The 18,449-nt window shown below is 42.2% G+C and overlaps 1 protein-coding gene across 1 annotated transcript in view; it reads right to left on the bottom strand.

Moving 5' to 3' along the window:
- KDM3B (lysine demethylase 3B) overlaps positions 1-18,449 on the bottom strand; it is a 58,245-nt gene that overhangs the window by 4,181 nt on the left and 35,615 nt on the right. Inside the window, exons 10-20 of the mRNA XM_065874111.1 lie at positions 16,878-17,092; positions 15,949-16,101; positions 10,529-10,636; positions 8,862-8,989; positions 7,498-7,777; positions 6,498-6,754; positions 3,381-3,647; positions 2,400-2,571; positions 1,913-2,003; positions 1,637-1,767; positions 567-686 (exon numbers count right to left, since the gene is read on the bottom strand). Of these exons, the coding sequence (XP_065730183.1) occupies positions 567-686; positions 1,637-1,767; positions 1,913-2,003; positions 2,400-2,571; positions 3,381-3,647; positions 6,498-6,754; positions 7,498-7,777; positions 8,862-8,989; positions 10,529-10,636; positions 15,949-16,101; positions 16,878-17,092 (1,922 nt within the window). The remainder of the gene's footprint in view (positions 1-566; positions 687-1,636; positions 1,768-1,912; positions 2,004-2,399; positions 2,572-3,380; positions 3,648-6,497; positions 6,755-7,497; positions 7,778-8,861; positions 8,990-10,528; positions 10,637-15,948; positions 16,102-16,877; positions 17,093-18,449) is intronic.

Raw genomic sequence — 18,449 nt, 5'->3', positions numbered from 1 at the left:
TGCAAATGACCTGGCTTTATCACCTATTACCCCACAGCTGAACTGGGTGATGGACCAAGTAGGCCAGTTTGCCCTTTCTTCTTTTTTTTTTGTTTGTTTTTGTTTTGTGTGGTATGTGGGCCTCTCACTGTTGTGGCCTCTCCCGTTGCGGAGCTTAGGCTCCGGACGTGCAGGCTCAGTGGCCATGGCTCACGGGCCCAGCCGCTCTGTGGCACGTGGGATCTTCCCGGACTGGGGCACGAACCCGTGTCCCCTTCATCAGCAGGCGGACTCTCAACCACTGCGCCACCAGGGAAGCCCTGCCCTTTCTTCTTTATTCCTCTTTGTGATGCTACATACTCAGTGTTAAAGGGCAGCATTCCCAGAGAGGGAATAACTCTGGTCAAAGATACACAAGTACCACTCTTCTCTGCTGCAATCACCCCTTTGTCTGGGCACCTACTATGCATCATGCCTGGCAGAGATTTAAGAAAAACCCACTGGACCTGACTGAGGAGAAAGACACACCATTTTACTCCTGAGGCTAAACCTCACCCTGCTGAAGCACTGGGTTCTAGAAATCATACCTTCATCATGAGCACCCTCCCCGATGGGGATCCCAACATACACCATCACATTAACTGCATCGGACACATCTAAGTGAAGATTTGTTGTGCCAACTCTTCTGTCTTCTGCTGTTATCAAGCCTGAAGGTAAAAGGAAGATATGCAAGGTGAAAGGGCAATATTCTGTTGTTTTTTTTTCTTTTTTGACTGCACCGCAAGGCTTGTAGGATCTTAGCTCCCCGACCAGGGATTGAACCTGCGCCCTCGGCAGTGAAAGCGTGGAGTCCTAACCACTGGACAGCCAGGGAATTCCTGAAAGGGCAATATTCTGAAGAATCCATATAGACCCTACAAGTGAAAACATACTCGAAGATGTTCTTAAATGTGTAACACTGGGAGAATGACGTATATCTATTTATCAATAAATAATTCTCCTCGTCCCTTTTCTAGTGTTTTACAACTGATTTCGAGCTCAGTTGACACTATCATTAGCTTTGGCCATCAATCCAATTCCACCCTCCTAAATGATCTCTCCCCTTCAGAAGCAAAACAGATATGGGCATTATGGACACTCAAATGAAGCTTGGCTTTCACAGTGATTTAGGACATTACTGTGACTTCACAAAGAGCTGGTTGGGTAGCATGGTACTCAGACGTCTTCACTCTTATCTTGTCAAGTCTCTTAAAAGCTAAGGATCTTTGGTTCTGCCGTGCGGCATGCGGGATCTTAGTTCCCTGACCAGGGATAGAACCCTCACCCCCTGCAGTGGAAACACAGTGTCTTAACCACTGGACCGCCAGGAAGTCCCTTGGATGGAACCTTTGAGAGGAAACTTTCTAACTACTGTGTGTGTGTGTATATATATATACACACATACATACATATACAGTACTGGGCCCAAAGGGCTATTATGCAAATCAATGGCAGAAGCAAACATATTCTAAACCAGCCTGGATACTGTCAACTTCTTCAGCGCCTGTCACTTTGCCCTCTATCATCTCTACACATGATCCTGACTACAAATCTCCCTCTATAGGTGAAATGGAAACAGTAGTGTCCAAAAAGGTCAATTATGGCCTCTCCCTCATACCGTAGGCATTGTACATCTTGGGGCCCAAATCGGGCCTTACAAAGTAGCTGGGTAGCCTAGAGGCTAGATTGAGTCTGCCATCTCGTTTGGTATATTCTGGCAGAGGAAGGTTCTCCATCAGATCTTCAAACCTATAAAAAAAAAAAAGCATGAAAGATGACTTAGCTTGTTATAGGGGAAAAAGGAAAAGAGGTGGAGTTCACTTTTCTGTGATTACTTTGTGACAGCTTTAGCAAAGCACAAGTCTCTCAAGACGACTCACTGTAGTTCACTAACCTTGTTGGCATCATGTCCCGAAAATCTTCCCCAGGAGGCCAGTCCTTGAGTTTGAGCACCATTGGCTGCCCATCTTCTGACCTTAATCGCTCTGGAAGACAGAAAGCACTCCTACAAATATCTGCTGGGTTGGCTGCTGCCTGATTCTCCAGTGACTAAAAGGTTTAGAAGACTAAACTCTTATTTTCAGACTTGTAAACCCCCATAATGGATAAGGTGGGCTTTGTTTTCCTTAGCCACTGCTTTAGTACATGATAAATTTTTCCATCTCAAAGTGAAAGTGCTCCACACATCCCATATGATCATGTGCTTAAGTCCAGGTATGCTCTGGAGCCATGCGATTGCCATGAGAGCTACCTGGTTGGCACCAGGATAGAATGCTCCTCCTGTTAAGAGGATGTAATTTGTTATTTCAGCGGTAGGGCTGGGCATATAGATGCTTACTTTTCAGTCTGCTTTTACTGAACCAGATATCAAAGCTACTTACTGCATATGATCTCGAAGCCATCCCAGAAATCCCGAACTTTCACATCGGAAATTATAGCACAGTTCCTGCAGTTCACCAAGTCCACATCCTGGTCTCCAAATTCCTGGCTAAAGGCTTCTGGCTTCCAGAGTTCAGACTTGAGTTTTTTATGTACCCCTGATACCAGCACTGGCTGTGGAAACAAAAGTATCTCAATCAGAGTCACTTAGGAAATACTTAGGTCAGGGCTAAGGGACAGAATAGGAGGGTTTCCTGGGGACAACCTCTTCTCCACAATGATTTATTATTCCCTCCCAGTTTCACAATCTATGGATTTCAACAATGTCAGCTACAGAAAATGAAAACACTTCTACTCTGTTATTACACTTGATTCTCACTGCGGGGGGTGGGGTGGGGGGGGCACATTCCACAAAAATCACTTCTGCTGCCCTGGTATCTACCACTATTTTGAGGTGAGAGGATGAAAAGCTGACAAATGCAAATTCTGAAAATACGTCCTCACATCTCAAATGAAAAACTCTCCAGACAATTCTACAACCTCCCCCCCTTCCTCACACCTGCTAATGTATAAAAATCAGGAAGTGTTATCACACTATCACACAGACTTGTATGGTCTTGAAACATTTACCTAGAAGAGTACCACCCACTTCCACCCATTTTCGCCTCACCCCATATCACACTTACGGATTTTCCTCTAAAGGTGTCATTAATGCCAGATCACAACCTCACAGGAATTTCAACTGCCCTTTTAAGAACACAGAGCTACACAGCTGAGAAATAAAAAGATCCACAATGTATTTTTAGGAATCTTCTGACTTTTAAAAATCCAAGAAAACTCGAAGTAGCAAGGCTGTCTATAACAAACTTAGTATATGTCTAAATCTCCTTAGCAAAGTGTCTCCCAGAGAGAATTGAAACTATCCTGGTAGCTATAGTGGGCAGGCAGACAGCCGACCCTGGGATCTGCTTATTCTTGCTTACCTGGCCTTGCTTCCAACACTCCCGGAAGATCTTCCAATTGTTTTTGTTGCTGGGGTCATGGAGACACAGAAGTCTTCCATCACAGAGCCAGGAGTGAGAGGTATGGGGGTCCAGCACATTTAACCCCATCACCATCTCCTTCACTTCCTTTTGGGTATCAGTCAAGTTACAGGCCCGCTTTGCAGCATCTGAGGTTTTCTTATTTTCTACCACTGAGGCAATGATGTGGTCAAGGAAGTTGGGGAGGCTGGCCTTGTTCTTCACTCCCTGCCAGACACAAACCCATCAGGTCAGTATGACTGAGGCACCATCAGTAGAGTATTCAAAAACAGTCTCACAGTTATATTCACACGGAGTTCTGATCTACCTGATTAAATTTCATAAAAGTTAATTATAAAGTCTTTTGTAGTTGGAGGGGGGAGCCTATTAAGTCACTATCTTACATTTCCCTAGCCTTCATATTTTGCTTTATATTTATGAAAAAAAAGTACAGAAAGGTCCCCTCTACTGCAGGAGATTTGAGACTTAAGAAATATCTTTGGCATTCAGCCCCGTTTTAAGCATATGCACGTAGACTGCAGGGATCACAAAATGCTGTAACTGAGTGAGAAAGATCATTTATTTTGAGGTTTACACATTTTGTTTGGCCAGCATGCCCAAGGGATATACTTCAATTAAGTAACTGAGGTGACTTATCAAGGCAGTGATTTTTTTTTTACCAGGGAGTGTACCCCAATAAACAGTTGTACCAGAGTACCCAAGATAACTATATATTCTGAAAGCAGTCTCCTACTCCCCAATCCGTCCCCTACCAAGAATCTCTCATTTGTTTCAGCTGGTGGGAAAGCTCAGGCCCAGAGATGAAAGTGACATACCTAAGGTCATAGAAGTGAAGGAAGGGGAGGGCTTTTGTAAACTTGATAACACAATGTCTGAAGTATCACTAATCATGATCTCTACAGAGTATATGTAATCATATAACATCCCGGGAAAATTTAAAAAGAAAAAGGAGAACTGGGAGTTGGAGCAGTACAAATAAGACAGAGCTCAAAGTAATTTTTTTGGTCATTTATCCAAAAGAGAAACAAATAACCCACATTGTACAAGGCTCAACCACCCACAGTTCATCAAATTTCAGTCATTAGTCATAAAATAGAATGAGAAACATATTTGTGTACTTGTTTGAAATGATCTCTGGAATATATAAACTGAAAATACAAAAGCAATGTATAAAAACATCTGTGTAAAAAGGGGGGGAACTATATACATATTTTAATATCACTGAAAGGGCAATCATGAAACAATGGTCACCTACAGAAAGGGAGGCAACAGTGGGAAGGGGACTTTTCACTGTATTTTTAAAATATAAATTTTGTACGTTTTGAATTTATTAGTTCAGTAAATGCTTACTAAATATTTATGTATCAAACATTGTGGCACTAGGGATATAGTAGTGAATAAAACAGACAAAAATGGGGAATTCCCTGGCAGTCTAGTGGTTAGGACTCTGCTTCCATTGCTGGGGACCTGGGTTCGATCCCTGGTTGGGGAACTAAGATCCTGAAAGCTGTGCAGCACAAAAAACCCAAAAAAACAAAAAACAGACAAAAATGCCTTTAAGTGGAGGTGAGGCAGAAAATAAATAAAACACAGCAAGTCAGATGGTAATAAGTGTTATGGAAAAAGTGCAGGGCTTCCCTGGTGGCTCATCAGTTAAGAATCTGCCTGCCAATGCAGGGGACACAGATTCGAGCCCTGGTCTGGGAAGATCCCACATGCCACGGAGCAACTAAGGTCGTGTGCCATACTACTGAGCCTGCGCTCTAGAGCCCGTGAGCCACAACTACTGAGCTCAGGTGCCACAACTACTGAAGCCCATGCACCTAGAGCCCGTGCTCCGCAACAAGAAGCCACTGCAATGAGAAGCCTGCGCACCGCAAGGAAGAGTAGCCCCCACTTGCCGCAACTAGAGAAAGCCCACGTGCAGCAACGAAGACGCAATGCAGCCAAAAATAAATAAATAAATTTTTTTAAAAAAGTGCAGAGGAAACAGACATGAGTGGAGGATGGGAGTAGAATGGACTTTTAAAAAGGGTGATCTAAAAAGAAGGCTTACTGAAGAGGTGACATTTCAGGAGGGAAGAGAGGAAGTTGATTAAGAAGCAGGCCATGTTGTGACATGGGAAAGAGTTCTCGGTGGAGAAAAAGACAAGTGCAAAGGCTCTGAAGAGAGAGCATGCCTGGCCATGTTCAAGAAACAGCAAGAAGGTGGGTGTGGCCAGAGCAGAGTGAACAAGAGGGAGAGTGGTAGTTGAAGTCAGGGAAGTGAGGGGAAGATAGGGCTGGAACGTTATAGTCCACTGAAAGGACTCTGCTTTTATTATGAAATTGGAAGCCCTTCAAAGACTTTAGGCAGAGGTGATATAATGTGACATATCTTAAAAGGACCACTCTAGCTGCTCTGTGTAGAAAGGGAAGAAATACAGAGGACCTCTAAGGAGTTTACTACAAAAATTCAGGCAAGAGAGGATGTTGACTCAGACTAGAGAGGAAGCAGCGGAACTGATGAGAAATGGGTGCACTCTGAATACATTCTGATGATCAAACTGAAAGGTTATGCTAACAGATTAGATACGAAATGTGAGAGGGGAGTCCCAAAAGACTCCAAGATTTTTCGCCGAGCAATTGGAAGCCACTGACCAAGAGAAGCAAAAAATAAAGGAGATGCAGGCTCACAGGCAGAAGAACAGGAGTGTGGTTTTAGAGGTGTTAGGTTTGAGGCGTCTATTAGATACCCAAGAGAGTACAATATGAATGTACTGCCTACGTTTAAAAAAAATTTAATATCTGTTATTGTCAAGAAAATAAAGTGATTTCTGCTGATGATTGAAAAACTTCAGTCTCAGTTTCTACTAACTTCCTAACATGGCACAAAAGGTTTACTACTTAAAGGATCTCAAACATTCCCAAAATTTAATATAAAGAAAGATCTTGTCAGCTGGACTGATAATGTGGAGGACACAAGTCAGTCATATACCGTCTAACCCAGTTATCAGATCTCTGATGGTTCTTTCATGGAAAAGCAGCAAAGGCTAGAGTTGTAGAGAGGACACTTACTGCTGAGGATGTAGAGAAGACCGGGGGGAAGGGTATGCCTGTGTCCAAGGGGGTTTGAGGAAGCTTTCCCGGCCCGGAGTGGAGGAGGTCTCGAAGGCTAGAGCCTTCAGTTTTGTTGTTGGAGGCAGTGGGACCCAGTAACAGACTGTTAAAAAGCTTTGGAGTCAACGGAGAGACCTTTGCAGTGGAGTTGAATGAGTCCAGCCCAAAGGGTGAATGAGACTCTTTACTGAGCACCGACCTCAGGGACCCTGCTTCTGTAAGAACATAACCAGGAATAGCATTAGGCACAAGGAATACCCAGCAGGCAACTGACTCCTAAAAATCAGCCAAGTGGGAAAGAGGAAAGACTTTCCCCTCCCCTGCCCCCCAAACTACGTACGGTTTGTCTGGGCCAAGCCTGACGAGCTATGACTATGGCAGGTCTCATGGCCAAGGAGAAGCTCTCCTACTTCTTCCTTTCTTTTCCAGATCTGGATTTCAAACTTCCTTTTGTTCCCATCCATCTTTCGTCTCCCTCACTTTCTAAGACAGTGTTGCTTCAAGTGGGTCTCCAGAATACTTGTATTAGAATCACCTGGAGTGCTTGTTAAAAATGGAGATTCTTGGTCTTACTCCAAGAGATTTTCACTTAATAGTTCTGGTGGGGCACAGGAATCTGCATTTTTAACGATTCCCCAGGTGATTTTGTGCCCACTGCAAAACAAGTGTAGCCCTCCTGGCTAGTAATACTGGCTATCAGGGCCATTTGGGAAGCTTGTTAAAAATCTTAGATTGATTCTGACTAAAGAGGTTTGGGGTAGAACCCAGGCATGTGCCTTTTTTAGAAAGCTCCACTTCTAGAAAGAAGTGGAAAGAGATTCCCTCATTTTACATGATCAGCCAGAGAAAGCAAGTGGCATGTTTCAAAAATGTGGATGGTGATGTGTGAGTTTGAAGAATCCCAGAATAACTCAAGTGTTCCACCCACAGGCAGGGCAGAGGCTTGTGTTAATCTCACCTTTTGTTTCTTCCTTAGCCTTCTGAGTTGCTAAATCCGCCAACCAGTGCAGGGCAGAGGAAGGTGGGCCTGTGTCAGGGCAAGGGGGCCTGATGGCTTTTAGCTCACTATTGCTATTTGACGCCGAACTGTCTGCTTTCAGAGGCTCGTCAGATCTGATGTCAGTACTGTCGGCTTTGGCAACATGGTCAGTCTCTGGTTGTGTTACCGATGCAGTTCCTCCTCCACCTGAGAAGGTGGTTTCATTTCCAGAAGAGGCACTAGGGTTTATGCTAGGAAGCTATAGCACAGAACGCCAACATGGTTAAAGTGTTGTCCTTGTGTAGAAAAAATACAATGCAAATAGTAATGACAGCTGACACTAAACAGGTCTGGGAAAGCAACTGTCCCATAAACTGCTATTTCACTCATTCATTAATTTAACATATATTTGTTGAGTCCTACAATGTGACAGAAACTATGCTAGGTTCTGTGGAAAGAACAGTGAACAAGACTTGAAAATAAAACTGTTTTTGTTTGGCATACCTGAGGCTCAAATTCTGCACTGGCAAATTGGTGATTAGAACTTGACCGCATAGAGCTATTCTGAGGATTAAATGAGATAGTACTGATATATGCAAAGAGCTCAGAATAGTGTCTGGCACACATAAATGCTCAATAAAATGGTTATTATTCTATTATTGAATTTTCCAGATGATTTGCTCTAATATGTCAACTCTACTGAAAAGATATTTTGAGATCTCTCAGCATTAATCCCTGTACCTCTTATTGATCATGTGTAGCATTCCTGGAAAGCCCTCGGAATGTAAGAGGTGTGTGTGTGGTTTTTTTCTTTTTTTAAAATAGCCTCCTTTTCAAAATAGTCACCATCACACCAAAATGACCTCCACCTCTGACAAAGCAATGAGAAAATCACTGCCTCTCTGTGAAGGCTTAGGACTGCTTTCAGGGTAGAATGATCCCAGATCAGCAGGCTAATATTCATATTTCTTTCCTCAGTACCTAACATGACAAGGCAGGGACCATGTACACAAGTAGGACTGTATTCCTAATTACCTTTTCTGTACTCTTCACCTACACAAGGAACCTGAGGTACAAATCTTGACAAGATGCAAAGAATCTCTTTGTGCTATTTATCAAACAAGCCTGAATTGGTTTTAAAGACACATGAAGAGAAACTCATACCAGTCAGGGGGAATTTAAATCTCTTGAGTAACTTCTGGGGCTCTCTCTAGACAGGCCTCCCCATCCCCTAATTCCCCAGGAATCTGACAGTAGCCTGGGACAACAGAGGTGAAAATGAGGCACTTCCTGGTACAAAGAACTTGAGTTTCTCTCAGTTGTACCTATACACACCACTTTACCTGTGACATCCCATTAGTGACAGCAGGTCTCAACACAGATTTGTTCTGCCGGCTAATACAAGGGCAGTTTGCTTTAATTCCCCACTTGCCCCGGGCAGCATGTACCATGTCTCCAATATTGTAAAGAGCTGGAAAAAAAATAACAATTAACCTTAGAATAATTGTATGTGCCAGGTATTGTGCTAAAGACCTTATTTACATTATCTCTCTCAAGCTTTACCACAAGTCAATGAGGTAGCAGCTTGTACCCTCAATTTTTTTTTTAAGTTTTTTTAATTTAATTTTATTTATTTTTTATTTTTGGGTGCGTTGGGTCTTCGTTGCTGTGTGTGGGCTTTCTCTGGTTGCGGTGAGTGGGGGCTACTCTTCGTTGCGGTGTGCGGGCTTCTCATTGCAGTGGCTTCTCTTGTGGAGCACGGGCTCTAGGCGCGTGGGCTTCAGTAGTTGTGGCACGCGGGCTCAGTAGTGAGCACAGCCTCAGTAGTTGTGGCGCATGGGCTTAGTTGCTCCGCGGCATGTGGGATCTTCCTGGACCAGGGCTTGAACCCTTGTCCCCTGCATTGGCAGGCGGATTCTTAACTACTGCGCCACCAGGGAAGCCCAGTACCCTCAATTTTTGATGATGAAACTGAGACTCAGAGAAGTTAGGTTATTTGCTTAAGTACATAAAGTTGGTAAATGAAAGTACCGAGACTTTAACCCATGTCTATCTAGCACTAAAGTTCTGTGCACGCTTAACCACTAAGCTACACTCCCTCCCTCCTCTAGTAAACGTTAACAAGGTGTCCTTTAGCAGAAACTCTAGGGGTAGATTCCCTATTGTTCAAGCGTATGTAAACATTTTGAATTGTATACTTGAGATTTACTGTAAGTTATACCTAAAAAAAAAATAGACCAATGTAAACTTTACACAAACATTTAACCAATGCTTAGATCAGCAGGGAGCAGGCATCTGACCACTGCACTCAGGGAGCTCTTCTGCTCAGATGCACTGGGTTATAAGGATCCAGGGGGTGGCTCCCCAAAGTGGAGAAGAATACAGGCAGAGGATTCACCAACTTCAGTGTGTGTATGTTAATGGAACTGTGGAAGCTGGAAACAGTCTATCTGGAGGAATCAATGAAGTAAGCTGCCACAAGACCATTCATTCCTACTGTTAAGCTGCCTTCTTCATGGATTCAAGAGCTTTGATTAGCTTCAGCTGGATTTTTATAAACCTAGAACCAAAGGTCTTTCTGGAAGCCAGGGGACTGGCTTTTTCTTTCTTTCTTTTTTTTTTTTGCTGGGCCACACGGCTTGTGAGATCTTAGTTCCCCGACCAGGGACTAAACCCGGGCCCTCGGCAGTGAGAGCCCAGTGTCTTAACCACTGGACCACCAGGGAATTCCCGGACTGACTTTTTCTATTCTGTCCTGCCGACCATAGGAATGTAAAATGACATCTGAAAAGCAACCAACCCCTCCACCCAGAACGGTGAGGCAAAGTGGGTGCAGTGGCTGCATACAATCTAACATTTCTGAAGATTCAAATTCTCAGGGAAATCTAGTGAGGCTTAAAAAGAGTCAAGCTGAGATAAACCATTTTACCAAATATTATGGTGTGTAAATTACAGCTCAATTAAAAACATCTTTTTTCCCCCACCAACTCTAAAAAAGGAATTCCTTTACCTGTGCCAGGGATGATCTGTGTGGGCATGAGATTCTCTGGTTCATGGGACTGCCCCTTTGCACACTTCAACCAGGAGAAAACCTCTTCATCACCTATCTCTTCTGTCTCTGAAACAGAAATGAAATGACTTTACTTATTTTATGAGGGTCACAAGATGTATCTCTCTCAGTAAGTCAGAGTTTCAGACTTTACAGGGCAATTTTTTCATGGGTCAAAGAAGATAACAGCTAACTTTAAAAAATACTGCTACACTGCGGTATAATTTACATAAAATTAATTCAACAATTTAAAGTGTACACTTCAATGAATTTAGACAAATGTATATAGTTGTAGAAACAGTACTATATTCAGGATTTAGAACTTTTCTGTCCCTTCATAAAGTTCCCTTCAGCACTTTACAGTCAATACCGTTTCCTCAACCCCTGGCCACCAATGACCAACTTTCTAATACTAAAATTTTGCTTCTTCTAGAATTTCATATCACTGGAAACATATGGTATGTCATTTGTCATTTGTGTTGGGCTTCTTTCACTTAGCAGTGATTTTGAGATTCATCCATATTGTTGCATTTATCAGTAATTCATATCTTTTTATGTCTGAGGGCTGTTCCATAGTATGGATGTACCTTATTGTGTTTACCCACTTATCAGCTGGTAAATAGTTGGATTGTTTCCCATTATTGGCTATTATGAATAAAGTGCTACAAACATTCAAGTACAAGCCTTTGTGTGGACATATTTTCATTTCTCTTGGAAATACCTAGAAGTGGAATGCTAGTTTATGTCTAAATTTATAAAGAAATGGCTATACTGTTTTCCAAAGTGATGGTACCAAATTGCATTACTATCAGCCATGTTTAATAAGTTTTAGTTGCTCCATATCCTTGACAGCACTTTTGTACTCTCAGTTTTAAAAATTTTAGCCATCTTAGTGGGGTTGGTGGTTTCTCATTATGGTTTTAATTTGTATTTCCCTAGCAAGTAATGATAGTTTTTTCCCATGTGTTTATTTTCCATTGATCTATCTTCTTTGATGAAGTACCTGTTCAAATATTTTGCCCATTTAAAAACTGGGTTTTGGTGGGGACTTCCCTGGTGGCGCAGTGGTTAAGAATCCGCCTGCTAATGCAGGGGACACGAGTTTGAGCCCTGGTCCGGGAAGATCCCACATGCTGCAGAGCAACTAAGCCCATGCACCACAACTACTGAGCCCGCGTGCCACAGCTACTGAAGCCCACGTACCTAGAGCCTGTGCTCCGCAACAAGAGAAGCCACCGCAATGAGAAGCCCGTGCACCGCAACGAAGAGTAGCCCCCGCTCTCCGCAGCTAGAGAAAGCCTGAGAGCAGCAACAAAGACCCAACTCAGCCAAAAATAAATAAATTTAAAAAGTAAAAAAAACACAACTGGGTTTTTTGTCTTCTTGTTATTGAGTTTTAAGAGGTCTTTATTATAGATGCAAGTTCTTTAGCAAATATGTGATCAGCAAATCTTTTCTCCCACTATGTGGCTTGCCTTTTCATTTACTTAATGTGTTTTGAAGAGCAGTTTTCAAATTTGATGATATTAATTTTTCTTTTGTGTTTTGTGTCTTATCTAAGAAATATTTATCTAACCCAAGGACACAAAGATCTTCTATTTTTTTCCTAGAGGTTTTAGAGTTTTAACTTTTATGTTTAGGTCTATGATTTACTAGTTAATTTTTTGTATATAATGTGAATAAAAATAGTTCATTTGATTATTTGAATATGTATATACAGTTATTTAAGTACCATTTGTGAAAGGACTATCTTTTCCCATTCAATTAGCTTGGCACCTTTGCAGCTAATCAGTTGAATGTATATGAGTGGGTTTACTTCTAGACTCTGTTCTGTTGTGCTAACCATAGTGTCTTGATTACTGTAGCTTTATACAAAGTCTTAAAATGAAGCAGTATAAATCCTCCAACTTCATTCTTTTTCAAAATTTTGGATTCTAGGTAATTTGTATTTCATATAAATTTTAGAAGCAACTTGTCAATTTCTACAAAAAGGCCTATTGGGATTTTCATTGGAATTGCACTTAATTATAGATCAGTTTGGAAGAACTGACATCTTAATATTCAATCTTCTATCCGTGAATACAGTACATCTCTCCATTTATTTTTTTTATTTTTTATTTTTTTGTGGTACGCGGGCCCCTCTCACTGCTGTGGCCTCTCCCGTTGCGGAGCACACGCTCCGTTCACGCCGGCTCAGTGGCCATGGCTCACGAGCCCAGCTGCTCTGCAGCATGTGGGATCCTCCCGGGATGGGGCACGAACCTGCGTCCCCTGCATCGGCAGGCAGACTCTCAATCACTGCGTCACCAGGGAAGCCCTGGTGTGGTTTTCTTAACGTATTTTCTGTTTGAGGATTATTGTTGGATTTGTGGTGTTATAGCTTTTTCATCAAATTTGGAAAATTTTTGGCTTTATTTGTTCAAATATTTTTTCTGTCTCTGCCCTCCTGCCCTCTTTCTGGAACTCCATTTATAAGTTTTGGAGACTGCCCAATATATCCTGTAGTTCAACAAGCCACTCTTCAACTTATAAATTTCTTTCTTCTCTCTGTGCTTAGTTTTTATAGTTTCTATTGCTGTCTTCAAGCTCACTGTTTCTTCTGCAGTATCTAATCTGCCACCTAGTGTAATTTTGGGGGGGAGATATTTTTCATCTCAAGAAGTTTCATTTGGGTCTTTTACAGGTCTTCTGTTTTTCTCATTGTGTTTTCCTTTATGTCCAAGCATATTTAAAAGTTTTATAATAGCTGTTTTAGGTCCTTGTACAATAATTTCATCACTACTGTCATTTCTGGATTTGCTCTACAGATCGTTTTTTTTTCTTTTTTCCAGATTACTGGTCATATTATTCTGCTTTTCTGTATACCTGATCATTCTTCACTGAATGCAGAGCTTTGTGAGTTTTATGTTCAGAGTACTGGATTTTGTTGTAATCCTTTAAAGAATGTTTGGTTTTAGTGTGGCATATAATTAAGTAACTTGTAGATGAATTTCATCCTTCCAAGGCTTGCTTTACACTTCATTATGGCAGCTCCAGAGCAGCCTGTATTCTGGGACAGGACAACATTAGTCTTACTACTAAGGGTGTGACTCTTTTGAACTCTATCCAGTGTCTCTCCACTCTGGCTGGTGGGAATACAAACTGTCAGTTCTGTATACTACTCAGTTAATTGCCTTGAGGAAAGTTTCACCTTATGCATGTGATCACTATAAGACAAAAAAAATTTAGACGATTTCTCCACAGATCTCTGGTGTTCTCTCTGTGTAGTTGTAACCTCTTTAGTACACTACCTTACTCTTTGAAGATTCTGATCTCTGTCTCAGCTCATGAGATTGCCAAACTCTATTTTAGTTGCCTTTCCCTGTGGTACAGGATGAAACTGCCTCCGAGCAGTAAACTGGGGCAACTGTAAGATTCACCTTGTTTCTTCCCTTTTCTTAGGGAACACAGACTCAAACTGCCTGCTGTCTAATATCTGAAATTGTGGTTTCATATATTTTGTCTGGTTTCCTTGTTGTTTATGGCAGGAGGGCAATCTGTGCAGAAGTTTATCTTTTATGGGCGAAAATGGAAGATCTTAGCTCCATTAACATGTAGAACCTAGCGGATGTCAGGCCCTGTGTTAACCACTTTACATACATCATCTCATTTAATCCTCAAAACAATGCTGTGAGGGACATACTCATATTATCTTTGTTTTATAGACAAGGAAACTGAGGTTCTGAGGGTTTAAGTAGCTAACCCAAGATACCATAGTTGGTATAATAATGGGTGCAAATAGGATTCAGATCCCAGTAGCCTAAGCCCTAAAACCACTGTTACAATGGTTACACTGTATCTTAGAAGAGGGAAGAATGAGGAAGTGGTGGGCAATAAGGTAAAGCAAAAACAAAGTGAAGCAAAGGATTTGAATAGACATTTTTCCAAAGAAGATAAACATAGGGCCAATAAGCATATGAAAAGATGCTCAACATCAGTAGTCATCTGGGAAATGCAAGTCAAAACCACACTGTGAGGGACTTCCCTGGTGGTGCAGTGGTTAAGAATCTGCCTGCCAATGCAGGGGACATGGGTTCAAGCCCTGGTCCAGGAAGATCCCACATGCCATGGAGCAACTAAGCCTGTGTGCTGCAACTACTGAGCCTGTGCTCCAGAGCCTGCGAGCCATAACTACTGAAGCCCACGTTCCACAACTACTGAAGCCTGCGCGCCTAGAGCCCATGCTCCGCAACAAGAGAAGCGACCACAATGAGAAGCCCGCGCACCACAACAAAGAGTAGCCCCCACTCGCCGCAACTAGAGAAAGCCCGTGTGCAGCAATGAAGACCCAATGCAGCCATAAATAAATAAATAAATTTATTAAAAACACACACACACACACACACACACACACACACACACACACACAATGATATACTACTTCATAGCCACTATGATGGCTACAATTAAAGACATTTAATAACAAGTGTTGACAAGGATGTGGAAAAACTGAAATCCTCGTACATTGCTGGTGGAATTATAAAATGGTGCAGCTACTTTGGAATACAGTTTGGCAGTTTCTGAAAGGGTTAAAAATAGAACTGCCATATGCCCCATCAGTTCCACTACTAGGTATATCCTCAAAAAAAATGAAAACATATGTTCACACAAAAACTTGTACACAAATGTTCCTAGTGGCATTATTCATAACAGCCCAAAGTAGAAACAACCTACATGTCCATTGACTGATGAATGGATGAAGAAAATGTAGTATATCACACAATGGAATATTACCTGGCAATACAAAGGAATGAATTAGGTGCTATAACATGGATGAAACTTTGAAACAGTATGCTAAGTGAAAGAGGCCAGTCACAGAAGGCCAAATATTGTATGATTCCATTTATATGATATGTACAGAATAGGCAAATCTATATAGACAGTATGTAGATTAGTGGTTACCAAGGCCTAAGAAGGGGGAGGAATGGGGAGTGACAGCTAATGGGTGTGAAGTTTCTTTTTGGAGCAGTGAAAATGAAATTACTATATAACCTTGAGAATATACTATACTATGGTGATGACTATATAACCTTGAGAATATACTAAAAACCTTTGAACTGTACACTTTAAAAGGGTGAATTTTACAGCATATGAATTATATCTCAAAAAAAGATGTTATTAAAAAAAACAAAACCAGGGAAGACGAAGATTTACTCTTGGCTTGTTTTAACCTTCCCAGTCAGGCTGGAGTGTTGGTAATTTTAAGACCTCACAATGTGACAAAACATAAATGAAGCTAAACAGCTAAAGAGGAGGCGCAAACCCATTTCTGCTTCAATTTCCAAGTCCACACCTCCACTGACAGTTTACCTTTAGAACTACACAGGACAACATTTGCTCACCACTGCGTGGTCGGCTTTTCCTGAGCCTGTAACAGTCAAGGCAGACCCCAAATCCGCATTTGCGACAAACCCAGTGGATGTTGAAGAGAGTTGTTTCACATACATCACACATCTCCCGTACACCACGCACTGCTCGCTTCCATGCCACTTTCTCTGGTGGAAAAAGGAAGAGGAATACTGTTGGCACTGACCATCCTGAGCAACAGCAAAAGATCCCAGACCCACTGATTTCTACTCAAGTGTGTTGTCTAGCAATTAAACTCAAAGGTTCATGAAGTCTGTATTTCTATAATTGTAAGAGAAACAAAATACATGGAATTTTTAATATTTCTGAACAAGTGTCAATGAGAATGAATGCCACATGTTGTCATTTAAGATAGTAAAAAATTTTCAATTTGGGGAATTTTGAAACAAGAGGATTCTTTTCTTAAAGCGTAGGGCATAATTTCATAGTATAATATTCCTTGGTCTAGAAATAGGGTACAGTATCTCATAGACATGGAAATATCATAAATGTCTGAAAAATGTGGGTTCTAGGTATGAAACACAACAACCAGTAGCACTTCATCTATTCACAAACCATCAAGTATCACTTACTAACACAAATTAGTTCAAAGCAAACTGAAAATATTCAGCGTGAATCAAACCCAAACAGGGATCAAAATGCAAATTATGACAACTGTGCTACAACAATGAAAGACAAACAGGGAAGGAATTTTTAGTTTGTTAACTGCCAAAGACTAAAAGAATGAGGACTGTTGGATACAGGTGTGGCTTCAGCTATTTAGTTTACTACAAAGAGAAGTTTTATTGGCCTTAATTCATCCATAGAAAATGCCACCTGCCACTCCTTCCACACCTCCCTTTAAGCAAAAGAAAATGAGTTTCCAACTAGAACTGACTGGAAGACAAGCAAGAGGGTGCCTTACGGTGTGGCTCCACCATCATCATGGCCTCCTTCTCAGACATCACAAGCTGGCAGAACTGGTCTCCAACGTTGGCAAGAATGTATTTTGAGGTTTCTAGGTCTATTCCTTCTGCTAGGGAGGAAGAGGGAATCCACAGGTTCATGGCATCAGGGTCACTTTGCTGGGGACTCAGAAACCCCTCCACTCGGAGTACCCCCTTTCGAGTGAAGATCAACCTGAGACAGGAAGGTACACAGTCAAATACAAAGTAAATAGCAGCAACCATGCAAACCAACACACACTTAAAATCCTAGGACCTAAAAGAAATTAAATGACACATAACAGGAATCAGACTGAGTTTAAGAAATTTCACTGTATTAGACCAACACAGTATGCACTAATAGGAAGGCTTGTTAACACCTAGTAGGTCTGGGTTCCTTAAAAAGCTGTCCCTAGAAATGTCCACCAGTTTCTCCAACCACCTGTTCCACACCAGCACCCACAGCACTGAATCTGACCAGAGAAAAATACAGAGCTATGTTCACTGTCACACTTGAAATTCATGTCTACTCACGTGAACCCTTAATATTGCCTGGCAGCCACAATACAGTTTCCTAGCGTTTTCCCTCTCCTAGATGCCTATTTAATATCTTTTCCTTTCTTTTCAAACCTCCGGTATTACTTTCCCCACAAGGACCTTGCTAAGTATTTCACTGAAAAAATTCCGCAAGGAGCCAGAAGAGAATTCCCACAAGCTCCCACCACCATGCTACCACACATTCTTGTCACTGGCCCCATGTACTCCATTTCGTCTTCTGCTATTATGGATGAACTAGGTACCAGTGAAGAACAACCTCTCCACCTATGTTCTACATCCTATCCTCTTGCATAGGCATCCCTCCACTAATTCTCTCTTCCACATCATCTATTTTCCTCTCTACTGAATCACTCTTGTCAGTATTTGAACATGCTATCTCAAAAATCCCCTTGAGGGCTTCCCTGGTGGCACAGTGGTTGAGAGTCCGCCTGCCGATGCAGGGGATGGGGGTTCGTGCCCCGGTCCGGGAAGATCCCACATGCCGCGGAGCGGCTGGGCCCATGAACCATGGCCGCTGAGCCTGCGCGTCCGGAGCCTGTGCTTCGCAACGGGAGAGGCCACAGCAGTGAGAGGCCCGCGTACCGAAAAATTAAAAAAAAAAAAAAAAAATCCCCTTGATCACCCACCTCCTCCATTTATGTTTGTAAGAGCAGCTTCCTTTTTTTTTTTTTTTTTTTTGCGGTACGCGGGCCTCTCCCGTTGCGGAGCACAGAGCTCAGCAGCCATGGCTCACGGGCCCAGCCGCTCCGCGGCATGTGGGATCTTCCCGGACCAGAGCACGAACCCGTGTCCCCTGCATCAGCAGGCGGACTCTCAACCACAGCGCCACCAGGGAAGCCCAGGAGCAGTTTCTTAAAAGAGTTGTCTAGGGCTAGGGCGGGAGAGGCCACAACAGTGAGAGGCCTGCGTACCGCAAAAAAAAAAAAAAAAAAAAAAAAGAGTTGTCTATACTGACAGTCACCAGCTCCTTTTCCTTTTATTTTCTCTTAATCCAC

This window comes from Phocoena phocoena, chromosome 3, assembly GCF_963924675.1.
Source record: "Phocoena phocoena chromosome 3, mPhoPho1.1, whole genome shotgun sequence".
Taxonomy (NCBI): domain Eukaryota; kingdom Metazoa; phylum Chordata; class Mammalia; order Artiodactyla; family Phocoenidae; genus Phocoena; species Phocoena phocoena.
This window is presented reverse-complemented; position numbering and strand designations above follow the sequence as displayed.